Source organism: Miniopterus natalensis, chromosome 11 (assembly GCF_054644295.1).
Source record: "Miniopterus natalensis isolate mMinNat1 chromosome 11, mMinNat1.hap1, whole genome shotgun sequence".
NCBI lineage: Eukaryota > Metazoa > Chordata > Mammalia > Chiroptera > Miniopteridae > Miniopterus > Miniopterus natalensis.
In genome coordinates, this window is record NC_142091.1 from 65440729 (window position 1) to 65457713 (window position 16985).

A 16985-nucleotide genomic window follows, 5' to 3' on the forward strand; every position below is an offset into this window, starting at 1 on the left:
CTTGGCACCACCGCACCCCTGCAATCTGCTTGCCTTCTGTGGCTCTGAAACATGCAGTGGTGGTGTTTATGGCCAACACCAGGTTTCTGGAAGTGAAGGGTGAACTCCAGCTGCCTACCTGTTCTGCTTCGTGGACGTAAGACTAATCCTTGGGACCCTAGTAGAGTCCTTACTGATACTTTGCATTTCAAGCCTGAGGTCCCGTCCATTATATTTCACAAGCAGATTTAAAGTTGTGCTACAGAGGAAGACGGGCTGTCAGGTTCATCTCTACGCTTCCTGGACCCCACAGGGCCAAGGCGATGCTTGCTCTTTCCTTATTGACAACAAAGTGCCCACAGAACAGAGCTGACCAGAATTGATACTGTGTTTCTGTTTGAATGGCAAGTAGGGAGGGGGAATGCATCCTTTGTTGTATAAGCAAACATTTCTTCTCGTAGAGCAATTTTCTGAAAAAAGAAAAGAGCTTTTTCCAGTTACATCAAAATTTTATCTGGATATTATATTTGGTAAGAGAATACTTAATTTAGTGGCAGATAAAAATGACTTGAGGGCTTGAGGTGTTTTTTTAAGGTCTCTTCTGCATTTGAAATAAAAAGAATGATTAGAAGCTATAGTGTTAAATGGTTAGTTTATTTTTGTTTCCGTGGTTACAAGTCAGACAGATTGATGTGATTGTGTGTTTTCTTCTCACTCCCACCCCCTCCCAGGCTTTTGTGGATTTCTTCTCTCAGTGCATCCATGAGGAATATAAGAGCAAGGGCATCTTTGTGCAGGTGAGTAGAGTTTGTTTCAGTTAAGTATTCCTGTTTTTGTGTGGTTTCCACAGCAACTGTTGCCATCTTGGTAACGAAAGAAAATCTCATTCCTAAGTAAGTGACTGTGATGTTAGCACACTATTAAAGGCATGATTTCTTTTTTTCTTCATGCACTTCAAGTCTGGATTTAAAAAAAAAATTATTCCTTAGGTATCCTTTTAAAGTCAGGATACCTAGAGTAGAAGTGAATTTAGTGTAAACAGTTGAAGCATAATTATTGTAAGTTCTTAAGGTTTTATTTCAAGAGAATTGGACTGTTAATATATCTTAGCTGCCAGGTACACAGGTATGCCATGACTGTTCCAAAGCCACCGTGTAATAACCACCAGAGAGGGTGGAGAGCGGAACAAAACTGACTTTTACTAGAGCAAGGATGACAGCAAACACTGGGATGAAACAGATACGGTAATGATTCTTAATAGTTAAAAGATTGTGGTGAAATATTCGTAACAGAAGACACTATTTAGATATTTTTAGTATTCAGTTCGGTGGTGTTAAGTACATTCACATTGCTGTGTAACCATCACCACTATCCAACTTCAGAATTTTTCCGTCTTCCCAACTGAAACCCTGTCCCCATTAAACTCTGACTCCCCCTTCCCCTCCCCCAGCCCTGGCACCCACCATTCTACTTTCTGTCTCTCTGAATCTGACTGTGCTAGGTACTTCATCTGAGTGGAATCGTGCAGTATTTGTTCTTTTGGGACTGGCTTTTTTTACTTAGCTAGCGTCTTCAAGTTTCATCCATGTTGTAGCATGTGTCAGAATTTCCTTCCTTTTTAAAGCTGAGTAATATTCCACCATATGGATATGCCACAGTGTGATTATCCATTCATCTGTGGATGGGCTTTGGGTTGCCTCCACCTTGTGGCTGCTGTGGATGCTGCTGCTGTGAACATGGATGTGCACCTGTCTTTTCAAGACCCTGCTTTCAATTCTTTCGTGTATGTGCCCAGAAGTGGAATTACTGGATCTTATAGTAATTCTACTTTTGTGGGGAAGAGAGAGAATTGCCTTACCGTTTTCCATAGTGCTGCCCTGTTTTACATTCCCACCAGCAATGTGCAAGGGTTCCAGTTTCTCCACACCCTCACCAATACTTACTTTCTGGTTTTCTGTGTTTGAGTAATAGCTGTTCTAAAGGTTGGAAGCAGTATCTCACTGTGGTTGTGATTTACATTTCCCTAATGATGAGTAAGGTTGAGCACCTTTTCATGTGCTCATTGATCATTTGTATGTTTTCTGTGGAGAAAAGTCTGTTCAAGTCCTTAGCCCATTACTTAATTGGATTGTTTGCTTTTTATTATTGGATTGTAGGAGTTGTTTATATATTCTGGACATGAATCTTTTATTAGATACACAGTTCGCAAATATTTCCTCCCACTTATGGGTAGCCTTTGCACTCTGTGGAGAGTGTCCTATGATTCACAACAGTTTTTCACTTTGATGTGGTCCAGATGACCTATTTTTTTCCTTTGTTGCTTGTGCTTTTGGTGTCATATCCAAGAAATATTGCCACATCCAATGTTATGAAGAGTTTTCTTTCAAGAGTTTTCTTACACTTATGTTTTCTTTCTAAGAGTTTTATAGTTTTAGCTCTTACATTTGGGCTTTTGGTTCATTTTGAGTTAATTTTTATAGGGACCTTTGATTTTATTATGCAGCTAACAGATATAATACTGTGAAAATATAATACATAATACAAGAGGAAGCAAATGTAGGAGTTTTTATGGGTATCTGTCTCAACACAAAGAAAAAATGGCTCACAGCATTTCCATGCTTAGGTACATTTTTAATAGTGCCTTGGGAGAAGTTGACTTTCTTACGCTTTTTCTGCTCCTGCCCATGACCTGCCCCACCGCTTCACACACATAGTGTTCCTTATGGCTTTCATTACTGTGTTTCACTTTTTGTACCCTGAAGCCCCAAATGATCAACCCTGCAGCCCCAGATGATCAACCATCATAACAGTAGCTAATATTTGAGGGGAGCTTCTCAGGCACAGTGCTAAGCACTTCATATATATCCATTTATTTCACTGCATCTCATAATGACCTTTCATAAGACGGTGTGATCATCATCTTTAAATTTATGGAAATTGCAGTGTAGAGAGGTTAAGCCACTTGCCCATGTTGAACCAGGACTCAAGTCCGAGTCTGTCTGGCACCAAAGCGCTGCTTGCTCCGGGCCTTTAGGACACCAGCGGTCACTTGCTGGGTCCCCTGTGCTCGGACAGTCATGGAACCAGGAGGCACTTGGCCACTCACTTCCATTTCTTCCTTTATCTCTTTAGACAGTCAGGAGGGGCCTAAGAGTTACCTAAATGTAGCTTCTAACCCTTTTCATTTATGAGTAGATGCTGGTGCTGAGTCACCCACAGCGAGGGGCTGGCCGGTCGAGGGAGAGTGGGGTGGACATTTCCCCATCTTCCAGGGTCAGCTCCGAGCCTGCTTCCTCTCACCGCGCCTGCAGCTCTGCTCAGCGGGCACTGAGATATCATAGCCCTTTGGTGTTCTGACTTGCAGCATCCCATAAATACAGGGCACATGGGGCAAGACAGGGATTTCGAGAACCGGGGATTTTAAACTCCCTTCCCTACACCAGGCACTGTCGTGTCAGTGGCCTGAGCCTGCTGTGTGTGATGTGCAGTGTTTCCTAACATGGGAGCCAGTAAGCACCCATGGGAGGCAGGACATCAAAGCCACAGTGTTGTGCCGTTTTCCCAGGCTGATGAAATTATTGTCATCAAGCTATTAATCTGATCATTTTTAAACACCGAGACTCGGCAGGAATGCTGAAGGTCCATTGGCAGTGTGACCAGAAGCTGCAACTGTTTCCATGACAAAAGGGAGTGTTGGGCTCTGTGGGCACAGATGAGTGGTTTCTCAGATTCTGTCAATGTACAAGACTATCTCCTCCTCTCCCGTTCCCACAGCTTGTTTCCCTCAAAGGTCTTTTCTGCTAATTCGCTGCCTATTAAGTTGATGTGACTAGAAGGTACTATGAAAGCACATGTTTTCCAAAATATTGTACTCTGATTATTTTTACTTTTCCCTGATAATGAATACGAATCATGTAATTTCACTGATCATTGTCTCCCTTCTTGTGAATTCATTCAGCTTAAACTTCGAATGAATTTGGTGAGAATATAAAATTCAGTCATTGGTGAGGGGAAGTACAGTTGTCATTTCTGTGTGAACATATCAGAATGCTGGAGTCTCATGTCCGTTCTGACCAAAGGGACAAAACAACCTGGTCTCTATATATGACGCTCCCAGTTAAAATGATGGGTGTTCTTTGGTGGTGCTTTCTGCACATTTTTGGACTAGGAATCTGTATCCCCTCGTTTCCCCATCCACTCCATCCCACGTGCTGTTTCCTGGGTGAACTTGTTAAAATACAACTCGTGTAACGTTGCTTTCCTTCGTAGTCTTCCAGTGCTGCCCAACGTTTAGGATTGAGTGGAAACTCCACGAGGCCATGGCCTGTCTTGCTGCTCCATCATCCAGCCTGTGTCCGCCCGAGTGGGCCTTGTGTCCATTGCATGCTCCTCCGGCACACCCTTCCCAGCTCCTCTCCACATCGCCTCCCTGCCCAGTCACACCCGAATCTGTGACCCCTCCACCTTTCCAGGCTCAGGCCGCACTTCACCTGCCCTAGGAAACCTTGTCTCACCACTTGGCACAGTGGTCACGCCTTTCCTTCTGCTTTCCTATTTCTTATGGCGGCCCCCTGCCCGATACTCGCTGGGCCTTCCCCCTCTCCTACTTCGATGCAGTCTTGAGAACTGGGCTTTTTATCTTGTCTCTGTGTTGCTAATTCAGGGCTCAGTACAGACCCGCCTTTTGTCTGCCGCCACGGAGGACTCTGGCTATGCATGGCCACGCTTTGCAGTACACAGGCATCTGTTTTGAGGGCCCTTTGAGCTTCTTCTGTTGCTCCCAGATGCCTCTGGTCTTGAATTTCCAACCTCTATATCTAGAGGGCTTCCAGGCTAATGTTACCAAATTTCTGTTTCTCCTGGTCTTTGGAAGGAAAGCTATCTTTTTAGGTCTATTTCCATATGAATGTACATCAGATCGCTCTTTCAGGAGAGGAAGAGAGTATGTTTTTCAAATCCTAGGTTGTTTTATATTGAATTCCCTATTAATATTTTTTCCTTTGCTTTTCTTTCCCCATCTTTCCCTCAACTTCTTTCCTGTAATTTTATAAGATCATTTAAAAGTCCCTTCATTAATTCAGATTTGCCATTATGTAAGCATTTCCTGGAAATGAAAATAAACAGTAGTGACAAAACAAGTGCTATCAAGGCCCTGGAGGTGAATTTGGGTCCCAGTAGACCTTGTCTGTTGGTTTTAGAATAGAGGGTGAGAACTGCCTTTTTGTGAACCTTACCAGAAGGGTGCTCCGCTGTCGAGAACGATCTGGTCTCACTCTGACCATGTAATTAAAGCACAATCCAGTGATGCTTAACTCTCTGAAAGTGCAAAATCAGAAGTAACCTGACTGGCTAGTTGGCGGGCCCCACTACTGGGCTCCTCTGTGGGCCCTGTGCTGACCAGTTATAATGTGGGGTATGTAAGAAATAGCTAACACCAGGACAGACCCTAAAACTTTACTTCCTGGACTCATTTTGTAAAACTTCCACAAGCCTTGTTTTTTAAAAACATTTTATTTGGAAATAATTTCAATCTACAGAAAAACTGCAAGAATGAGAATAGTACAAAGAATTTCCAAATACCCTTTACTAAGATTCAGTCCTTGTTAACATTTTACTCCATTTATTTTATCATTGGTGAGTTGCATACATCATGGTTCTTTACTTCTAAATACGTGAGTATTTCCAAAGAGTAAGGAGACTCTTACATATAGTGACAGTACAGTTACCAACTTTAGAGTTTAACATTGCTAAAATATTTTTACCTAATTTGCCATTTATACTCCAATTTGTAATCCCCATAATATTTTTATAGCATCTTTAATCCCCCAGTAAAGAATTCACTCTAGGACCAGGTGTTATATAGTTGTCCTGCTTCTTTAGTTTCCTCTAATCTGGAATATATCCACATACTTTATCTTTTATGACACTGATATTTTTGAAGAGTGTAGTACTCTTCCTGCTTTTTTAATTGAACAGACCCTGAAATGGAAAATGAGTGCACAGATTTAAGGACAAAAAGCTTCCCTCCCACACCTCACAGAAGCTGCAGCCCAGCCTTAAGAACGAGTGCGGCTACACTGGTGAATTTAATGCTCAGAAAAGGCAGGTGAAACACCACGTCTAGAATCCATATTGTGCAAACAGACGAGCCGGATCCATGTTTTCCAGGCATGGCTGTGCGTTGTTCTGGTCATTTTTAAGGCAGTAAGGCACGTGTAGCACACAGATGGCTGTGTGGAAGGTGCTCTACCTTGTGAAGTTACCAGGTCCAGTGTTGGATTCTGGAATCCCCGCCGTGCAGCATGGGGCGCCCATCCTTCCACTGCTCCATGACACTGGGCTGTAGTAGCCATTCAGTTTCTCGTCAAGGGTCCCCTCAATTGTTTTGTGAAGACCAGATGCCTAAGCCAGCTACTCCAGTGGGTGAGAAAAAAGATACCAAGTTATCTCCAGGGATTTTTTGTTTTAATAGGCTGAGCAAGGACCAAACATCAGCTTTGCTTTGTGGCTTAGTTAATTACTTTCATTTTGGGATTCTGAAGTTGAAGACCAGGACACTTGCCCAACCTGTCAAGATTGGGGTGGTTTCAAGTTGGCTGTATTTATAATGGCAAATTGTTGAGCTTGAACAACTTTTACATTTTGCTTTGCCCCAAATACCTCCTATGAAGGTGGAAGTATCTTCTTGACCTGGTCACTGTGTCGTTTCCCTGAGGAAGCAGGAAAGATGGAGCAATTCTTGTTTATTGTGTTTTTGTTGACCTGTTCAAGGATGTTCCTCCATGACCTTTTGACCTATAAGGTATTGACTTTCATGTAATCGTTAATGTTCCTTTTTAAATTCTGAGCAAGCAGTTGACCTGTAAGTTTGCCTTCATTGGATCTTGCTTAAGCTCGGGAAGGTCTAAAATTTTGCTTTAAACTCTCATGTCACGTTGTCAGCGAAGCGTTGTGTTGCCAGTTCCTTTAGCAGCTCCTCCTTGCGCGTGCACGCGCGCCGGGCACTGTTGCGCGCGTGGGCAGCAGCGGCGCGTGGGACCGCGCGGCCCGGGCCTGCGCTCCGCGGTCAGCGCCGCCCGGCGTTGGGCTTGGTTGTCTGTGCTGCGCATGCGCAGCCTGCCCCTGTGCGGCTCCCCCGTGCCCGGCGTGGCTCCTCCGTGCCCGGCTTACAGTTCCCTGGGGGCGTCCTGCTGCTCCCGGTGCCCAAGATGGTCCTCCCGCATTTGTCTGCCTGGCAAACTCCCCGCTGCATTAAGACCCAGCTCGAGTTGTTTCCCCTGAGTCCCGCCCGCCCTGCAGCAGACCGTGTTAACTGCCTCGATCTTAAGCCGCCGTGGCAATGAACGAACACCCTTCCGAGCAGAGCTGGCGTTTCCACGGCGTCCGGGCTGCGCCCCACCTGCAGAGCCGGGCTGCGCGGGGCCACCCGGCCGGGTACGGGGAGGAGTTGACTTTGGCGCCACCCAGTGGCTCAGCCGGGCCATGCGGCTTCATTCCGCAAGATCAGCACAGTCCAGTTTCTCCCAGATACAGATATAAACGGGCGGTTAAAGAGTTCTCAGATCATCTTTGTCTTGAGAAGCTCAAAACTTTACAAGCTTGTGATCTATATATGCGAACAGTTTTTTAATCTTCACTTTTTCTGTAACCAGGAAGCCTGAGGCATAGCGATGTGACTTGCTTTGCTTACGTGCTTCATTATTGGAGACAGTACATATCCGCGCGCTCTTTTGCTTTGTTTGCTCCTCAGCTTGGTGAATAAACTCTTCTTTCCCATGTGAGAGCCTCACTGAGCTCTGCATTTCATACTGTGTGACATTCGGAGATCTTTGATCTGTGCTCTCATATATTGTGTCCTTGCAGGAACATGATATAAAATTAAAGACCTTTTGGATGAAATACTTTTGCTTATTAGGTGAGGGATAAGTGGATAGTGATAATTGCAATAAACAAATTCTCCAAAACCAAAAGTCACCTAATCAGAGTTGGCCCACGTGTTGAGGTACTGGGGACATTAATTCACTTAGCGTGGGCTTGTGGCTGCAGGGACTGAGAGAGGGGAAGGTGGAGAGTGACAGCGGTTAGGTCCTCGGGTTCTTGGCTCTTAACAGGCAGGCTGAAGCTTTAGCTCACCTGTTCAGGGGGGGTGGGCTGTATCCCTTACCCCATCCTTGGGAGTGGGAAAACACAAAACAGAGAAACGAAAATGAAAGGGACATGGAACGCTCCTTCCAGCTCTCAGCAGGAAGGAGGTCCATGGTGAGGAACACGTATCCATTTTCTCTCTGTCTCTAGCGATGACGTGTTTATTGTTTCCACGTGTCAGAACAGGTCCTTTTTAATTGAAATGTCATTGTAACCGATGCCCTTCCTCTCGCGCGTGTGAGATAGACAGACATCCACACTGGTGAACGACCACACCCAAGTTACTTCAGACTACACAGGAGCCTCTTGTCAGGACTCAGGACTCGCCGTCAGAGGCCTCCTCACGTCCCCTGTGGAAGCACATCCCAGATGCCGCAGGCATGGCAGCCCAGCCCCGGCGCTGCCCAGCTCCCCCACGGGCGGTGCGCGGCCGTCGCCCGCCAGTCGTGCCGCATGTCTGAGTTGCTCCAGCTGCTTCCCTGTTGTTACACTGTCTTCCCCACAAAGAAGAAGGGAGAGGGAAGTGGTCCTGTCTTATCAATAGCGAAGTTTATAAAACTCAAAAGCAGCTGTACACCTGAAATTTATATAATGTTGTATGTTACCCCAATAAATTAAAACTCAGAGGCAGAATGGTTAGAAACTAAGGAAGGAGAGCGGTGGTAGCCCAAGACTGAGAAAGTGCAGTGTTCCTTGTAGCAGGGCCTAAGCTGGTGGAGCAAGCTTAATTGACTATAAATTACGGGGAAAGTAGTAGCGTCTCTTTAGGAGGATGAAATGCCAAAAGCCTCTTACTTGGCTGTTCTGTAAATGTTCAGATAGAAGCTCTGCTCTCTAGACTTCTGTAATGCCTTCTTTTAAAGATTCAAAAATATATTTCTGCTCATCTTTAATACTCTCTTTCGTCTCAAATTCTGTTTCATTGAGAGACTGATTTATTAGTTTGCTTTGTGCTGCCAGGTGTCTTTAGATAGCGGCTTCTCTTTTTTCTCTCTCTCCAAAGATGCAAACTTTATATTTCATCCGAATGTTTCTGCCACAGAGCAACCGATCATCACTTTGAATTCCGTTTGTAGCCTTCCTAACCATGGCATGTTTTTTTCTGGGGGGTGTTGCCTTTCTAGAGTGTCCTGCCATTCTTTGTAGCTACGAAAATGGCTAAAGTCCGGAAGCCAACTTTGCAGGTGCCCTCTTCAGAGACGTATGTGAAGTCGGCGATGAAAACAGTGGGGTTGAAATCTCGAACCAATGGGTACCTGGTCCATTCTCTGATGGTAGGTAGATTTTTAAGTCCCAAATCAGCACTTGGGTTTGGGTTCTTTTTTTTCCCCACTGAGTCACAAAATAGGATGTGATATATTAATACATAAACACACACACATATATATGAAAATATATATATATATTTATATTTATATATATGTATATATACTCTAGACTTATTGACGAGTTATCTGTGTTTTATTTTACACACCCAAGAACTCTAAAACCTACCTATAAGTAAAAATATATATATAAAGTAAAACACAAGATCATGTGTTTTAATTTAGTTCAAGTTGTAGGTTGTAATTCTGTATTTCCCCATTTCTTTTCCTAGGGAACAATCCTGTCAATACTGCCTTCTTGGTTATATATTAAAGTGGCCATGAATATGGGCAAGACCACGCGGGCTCACTATCTGAAGAAAGCCAAGAAGAACTGAGCACTGGTAGCTGCCTGAGCAGCCCGACGAGATGCTCTGCCTCTGCTCGCTCCCTGTGGGTCACCCACCCAGCTCCTGAACCTTCAGTTGTTGTTTTAATAGTTATAATAAGGCTGAGTGTGGTCACAATCGGGAAGGAAGCTGGAGCTCCTGACATATATTCTGGGTGCTACCAGCAGTTATTTTATAGTTTAATAGAAATGCTTATATCAATTGGATGTAGAACTAATATTAACAAGAGCAACTTAATAGGAAGGAGCAGGAGTATAGCAATTCGTAGATATGAGTCTGGATAAAGCCCAACAGTTTCATGTGGACCAACATGTCAAATGATGATTCTTGTATTTCCTCTGGAACATAGTTTAAAAAATTAGGGCCAGCTACTCAGTCTTGGCTTTACCAACCTGAGGGACCGGAGGTTCATGGGTTCACTATGGGAGGGCGTCCTGCCATCTACATGGTTCTTGTCAGCTTTTCTAAAGGCCTGTCCCAGTTTGTATGTTTATACGGAACTATTCTTTCTCAAAGTAGCTAATGACATAAAAATAATTCATGAAGCTTGGAGTTTTTCTTATATATGAAGCCCATAAAAATATGCTTTCCTCTAATACGTATTTCTTCTCAGTTTAAATGTATGTAACTTCTGAATGCTGTATGGTATGATTTATAAAGGTAAACGGGCAAAAATGTACATTGAACCTGGCAGCCACTTGTGGTGCCACTAAACCCTGACCCAGGACAGTGGCCTGCTTGGACCCTGGCTGCTGTGGTTCCTGTGCTGCAACAACACTGCTTACGTATGTGACAGGAGGCTGTTCCTAGGACAGTAACGATACCCGAGGAGTGGCTCTACACTCTTAGATTGGTCCCTATAGATACTGACGTAATTAGTTTTAATGAAAGATGATATAACTGTGGTGTTGCCTGAAAATATATTTCTTTGGTGCTTGAAATTAAGGCTGTTTTTACACTGGCTTAATATAAATTAAGGCTTATGTTTATCCTGCTACATAACTTGTTTGGGGAAATTGCTAAGCAATAATTCAATATTGTGAGACATGCTATTTGAAAGGTAGATCTTGCCCGAGGCTGTGATTTCGAGGCTGAGTTTTAAGCACCAGTAAATTAGCAAAAAAATTTTTAATTGGAGTATTTGTTTCTAGCTTTTAATTTTGTCAGCTAAGGACATAAAATAAAAACAGAAAACCTAGTTACCATTATTCTATAAAAGACATTTTAGCATACAAAGTGTAAGAATACAATCTACCAATAAGGAATAGACATTTACATCAAATAAATTGAGCTCTATGAAAAACATTGCCCTATTCTCTCTCTCTTCTTGTTGACACCACAATGACAGCTGAGCAATATTCACTTACTTTCACACACTGGTTGGTCGGTTGTGGTGGTGATTGGTGGAAAGCTCGCAGAGAGGGGAGAGGGGTTGGTTTACAAGTATACAAAATACTCTTCCTTTTATCCCAGTTAGAAAATAGTTCTGTCCTGGCTAGGAAATCCCTTGGCAATCTCACAGCTTCCGAGCTATGGCTTTGACCTCTTCAACTTAGCAAATTTCCTCGTGTATTTGACACTCAAGGTTGAAGACAATGAAATGAAAATCTATGTTTCCAGGCACATGAAAGAAAAATTACTAAAAGAGAAATGAATCTTCTCAAAACCTTCAACATACTGAAGCATAATTTTGAGACTTAACTCTCTATTGACTTGATTGTCTGATATGTGCTGGGTAAGGTCTGAACCCAAAAAGCATCGAGTAGAAGACGGTATTGATATTTATGTAGAGTGAGCTCACCTCACAGCATAGAAAGCAGATTGTAATGTACTGTCCCCTCACTGCCCTTTCTGGAAATAGCACAGGGGAATGTGGGAGGAATTATCCTGCACACGTAATGGTGTGTGCCCTTCTGACTTGTCCTTGTGTCAGTCCCACGTACACTGGGAATAAATAAATGCTAAAGGTGACATATCGGTCTCCTTTTCCTCAGTTGTGGTCCTGCCCTAAAGAGATGAATTCTGATTTCTCATTTGGTATTTATTGCATGGAAATACAATAGAGCTGAACTTTACAAGGAGTGAACATCCATCCCGATACCAATAGATATGGTGCTGTTTCAGTGTGGAAGAAAAGATTTATTGTGATAATATCTTATGAGAATGAAATGAGCTTAAGTGGTACTACAATGTCCTCAGTCTGTCGACATCAAAAATTACTTGAGATTTAGGTGGTCCTGGATTCTCCTACTTTGCTCTGTAGTTTGTCAAAACCAACTATCAAAGCTTTTTATTGAATATGTTGGAAACTAATTTAAAAAAATTTTAAGGCCCTGGCTGGTGTGGCTCAGTTGGCTGGGCATTGTCGCGTGCATGGAAAGGTCGCCATTTGATTCCCAGTCGGCGTATGTCCAGGTTGCGGGTTCAGTCCCTGGTTGGTGTGTGCGCAGGGGGCAGCCGATCGACGTTTCCTCTCTCACATCGGTGTCTCTCTCCCCCCTCCTTTCCTCGTTCACTAAAGATCAATAAAAATATATTTAAAAAATAATTTTTAAGGATTCACTACTTTGCGACATTCTAATGTGTCTAGATTGGCATGTTTGTGTCACTCATGGTGCAAAACACATGCATATGGACAGACTTTACATTCCCCGTGGAAATATAGATGTTCCCGAGATTCGTATGAGGATACCCAGAAGAGGGACATGTGTCTAGCATGAGCACAGACACATCAGATGAAGAAATTTGACTGGGGTGAAGGGCATATGACAGCCCTGCCCGCTCTCCCTGTATGTGTCGTTGAAACATAAGCAAACTGGGTCCTACGAAAGGTGCTCCTGGAAGGCCATAGGCCAGCTCGTCGTCCTTGTTGCAGAGGTTCCGGATGTACCACTGTGTGTATCAGTGGAGGGCCAACCACGTGCCATCGACCCTTCTGGGCGCCGGAGAAGCGGCAGTGAACACGCAGACGAACTTCCCGCCCGGTGCTGCTGACATTGAGCTGGGAGCAGGGAGGGCGCCAAGGAGGGAACTGGCAAGCGAAAGGAGTAATGTGTAGTGTGAGTGCCCTGTGCTCGGGGGGACGAAGCAGTCAGGAGGACGGGGAATCGGTGTCGGGGGAGGCTGGTGGTTATAAGCGAGGTGCTCAGAGCAGATGCAGGGGGGCGGCCTCTGAACAGCCCTGCAAGCCCCTCAGTTCCCCGAGGGACGGGCGCTCCAGGCGGCCCAGCCCGTGCGCAGAGCCCATGGAGAGAACGCACCTGGCACGTCCCAGGAACAGCTAGGGGAACACACCTACTGAAGTACATATTAGTGATGCGTTTCCTGAAGATTTCAGAGATCTTGCTTTAGTTTAGTTATGACTTTCTAGTATTAAATCACCTTTACATCAGAAGGTGGTTCTGAAAATTAGATCAGCATGTAATTAGAACAGCACTTGGCATCCAAGACACTCAATAAATGTTAAACAGTATTTTTAAAAAATGTTTTTATTGATTTCAGAGAGGAAGGCAGAGGGAGAGAGAGAGAGAAACATTGATGAGAGAGTCATTGATCGGCTGCCTCCTGCACGGCCCTGACTGGGGATCGAACTCACAACCCAGGCATGTGCCCTGACTGGGAATCGAACTGGCGACCTCCTGGTGCATGGATGATGCCCAACCAACTGAACCACACTGGCCAAGCTAAACAGTATTTTTATTTGCTATTTAGAAATAAGAATGTGTAAATGTTGCCTGCTCTTTTTAGGGGTAATGTAACTATCCGAATACCCTTGGGCTTTCTGAATGCTACCTGTTTTAGAACCTCGACATAATTCTCTGTTCGCCATAAAGACTTCATTGATGACTATAGCCTCTAGGGATCTCTCTCAGCCCAGATTTTTGTCTGCTCTCCACAATGTCACATCCAAGTATGCTGTGCTTTAATTGTACCTCACATAGTTTACACTGTGGTTTCTGGAAGACTTTCTCTCTGGCAGCATCTGCAGTCGTGCTGGGCATGGAACAGGAGGAGTTCCTGTCTGGAGTCTGGAGAAGCATCCTCTCTCCCTCAGCGTTGTTTAAAGTTGGCCACGACGTGAAAGCCTCCACACAAACACGCTGCAGAGTTGGCAGGTTCCCGTCCCACCCTCCTTCCTCAAGCTGGGAACCACTAAGCCTTGGACAGGGAGACGTGGCTGGGAATTCCTCTCTGCAACACCTTTACTGAGAGCTATTAGCATGATGTGCCATTATTTCCCTTGGACTGGATTTTGTCAGGAATTCAGCAGCAAGTGCTCCACGAGTGGCAAATGATTGAAACAGGGAGTGTTGGGCAAGAATCTGGTGTGAAAACTGGTAACTGAAAATAGGCTGCAGTGTGTGACTGGCCCAGAATCATTTCTAAGAGCTACCAACGCTTAAAATATTGATCAGTTTTGCCATCCAGGAATGAGATCACTGTTGAGTGGGAAAGTGATTACCTGGAGAAAGCAGGCAGCTGGAAAGGCAGAGAGCACTCAAAGGTTCTTGCAAAATGAAACCAGGCCCTGTTAAAAATGTAAAATGCTGGGCTCTGCCCCAGACCTGCTAACTCAGAATCTTGATGGGGGCCCTGGACTCTTCGGTTTTTACAAGCATTCCCCAAGCGACTCTGCAGATGGTCTTCCAACCATGCACTGAGAAACGCTGGCTTCAGGGGATAGGTGAGGCAACTGAACCAGCAAAACCCACTGGGGCTTTAGGAGGGCTGTCTCAGCTAAAGAAATGAAAGCAAAGGGCCCAAAGCAGAGGCAAACCAATTACTTACAGTTTAAGGCCAATCCTGGGGCCAGTCACTTGCTAGCCATTGCTCCCAATCCCTAATACCATAATCATACTGTAACAGGACTCAAGTAGAAACTATATAGTAATTCAAACAGGAATAAAATGAAGAATTATTAACTATAATATGGAATTACCTACAGGGGAAAAGGAAAACTCTAAAAATATGGAAATAGCAGGTAGAGTGAGCAGCCACTTAAAAGTACCTCTAGGTTGGTCTACTGTAGGTCGAGGCAGAACACAAAGGCAGGCACAAATCTGGAAGCACTCTCACCTGTCAGGAAGCCGTATTTTTCAAGTCATCTGCTCCAGGTGAGGGTTTCACAGGGTTTTCAAGCAAAGGACAACTAGTCTCCTGAGACACAGGAAAGCAAGGGAGGCTCAGGGTGACCTGGGTGTGCAAGATTGCTTCTTTCATCTGGGTCCAAGCAGATGTCCCTATTTCAAGTTCTGGGACCTCATTCCTTCCCAATCAATGCCTTAACTGCACAAGAGAAACTTAACATGGCTGTAAATTCAACTAACATTGAAATTCAGCCCATAGAGAGTTGCCAAGCATGGCTGGCCACCACGCATCGAGAAGCCAGCTAAGAGCTGCACACTGGAATCAGGAAGAGCCCTTTCCTCCTCTAATGTCCCTCCAGCACCCTCTACTAATGCAGCTAACACCAGCCATGAAAAGGAGAAATGTTCCAGTACTGGGAGCAGGGCAGTGAAGGATGGGTTTGGAGCTGAGAATCAGTGAGTGATAATTGGCAACACACCCCCACCTTCATTTCCTCTCCATGGTCTCTGCCCCTTGTTTATGGAAAAACAAATCCTGCAGATAGAAATGAGGGAACCCAGGATGCCCAGCTGCATCAAGATCATCATTTTAATACTGTATATTCACACGCATCTAGGATGATCAACAGTTTGCCCTGGATTGTCCCAGCTTTAGCACTTACAAACTCCTGTGTCCTGGAAAACCCCTCTGTCTCAGACAAACTAGGACAATTTGCCACCCTACATGTGCCCGAACGGTTTTCAAATGTTTCGTGTATCAGAATCACCTTGGGCACTTGATAAAAATAGGGTCTTTATGGTGATTCTGTTAAGGATGCAGTTATTTTGGATGCAAGCTGGCTATGTTTTGATTTTTGAGAAGTGTTCTCCTTGGAGAGCACCACTTCTAGGGACTCCTCAACAGACTTCGTTGTTACTGTTCCAAAACCATGAAGGTTGAAAAAGAAAGAAATTACGTTCTATGGAAGATACAGCCAAGGTTCCTGAGCCAGAAACAGACACTGACAAATTACTAGTTGTTGGGGGTGGGGTATAAACATTGTAGTCTGACCTTTCAGTTCACTTTTCTCTATTTTCAGTTCCAGGATAAATCATTTTCCCTTCCATGTCACAAGGTACAAGGAATAATGGATGCTGTGAAAATTAGGTTTGATAGTAGCAATAATATACGTACATAGATTGGGTTCCTACAGGGAAGTAGTATATAATATGAGGCTTACTTGACTTTTATAGTGACTATGCTTTGGTAGATCTTATAGAATAACTTGCACAAAGTAGTTAATTTTGTGCTACTTTTGCTATTTTCACACTATAAGATACAGGGTTTCACCTGGCCACTTTAAAGATATTTCTCAAGAGCTCAGATGAGGCTGACAGTCTTAACCTTTGAGTTCCTACTGTGTACCAGTCATCGTGCTAAACTATTTAAATGCATTCTCTCAATCGTTCAAACGGGAGGTATGCCCATTTGATACAGAAACGGAATCCTGGCCCTAGATTACACACACAGTAAATGGTGGCGTCTGGGCTGAAACTTAGGCCTGTTCCCTCAATCCAAAGCTGCTTAGCACTGGAGAACCAGGGAGCGAAAGGCGCGGCCCCGCCCCGTCGGGTGACTGACTGGGGTGCGCGCAGCCCGCGGCGGAGCCCGAGGGGGTGCATCCCGCTCCGCGCTCTCGGGATACAATTCAAATGTTTTCGCCTAGCACCTGCTTCCCCAACTCCCTAGCTGTGCGGAAAAAGATGTCCAGCTGGAGGGGGTGGCGGGGAGGAAACACGTCTTCAGTCCCACCTTCGCCATACCCCGGCTCCTCGCTGGGATCCCCCTAACCCGCAGACCCTGCGCTCCCCCCCAAACCCGGCCCTCCCTTCCGCACCTTCAGATAGCGGCCCTCGGGAAGCCGGGAACGCGGAGCAGCCCGGACTGCAGGAGCTGGCGCCGGAAGCGGCGGCGGCGGCACGTGACGTAAGAGGAAGTGCCCAACGCCACGGCCTGTGATTGGGTGTTGCTGGAGTCGGTGCTATAGTCTTAAGGTTCCCCCTGAGCGCGGGCGGCGCGG

At 44.9% G+C, this 16985-nt stretch overlaps 1 protein-coding gene across 1 annotated transcript in view; it reads left to right on the plus strand.

Moving 5' to 3' along the window:
- Window positions 1–11143, plus strand: part of HSD17B12 (hydroxysteroid 17-beta dehydrogenase 12) — a 112637-nt gene extending 101494 nt beyond the window's left edge. The window contains exons 9-11 of the mRNA XM_016197655.2: window positions 711–776; window positions 9249–9398; window positions 9722–11143. Coding sequence (XP_016053141.2) covers window positions 711–776; window positions 9249–9398; window positions 9722–9826 — 321 coding nt within the window. The 3' untranslated portion in view covers window positions 9827–11143. The remainder of the gene's footprint in view (window positions 1–710; window positions 777–9248; window positions 9399–9721) is intronic.
- Window positions 11144–16985: the final 5842 nt, after the last annotated feature.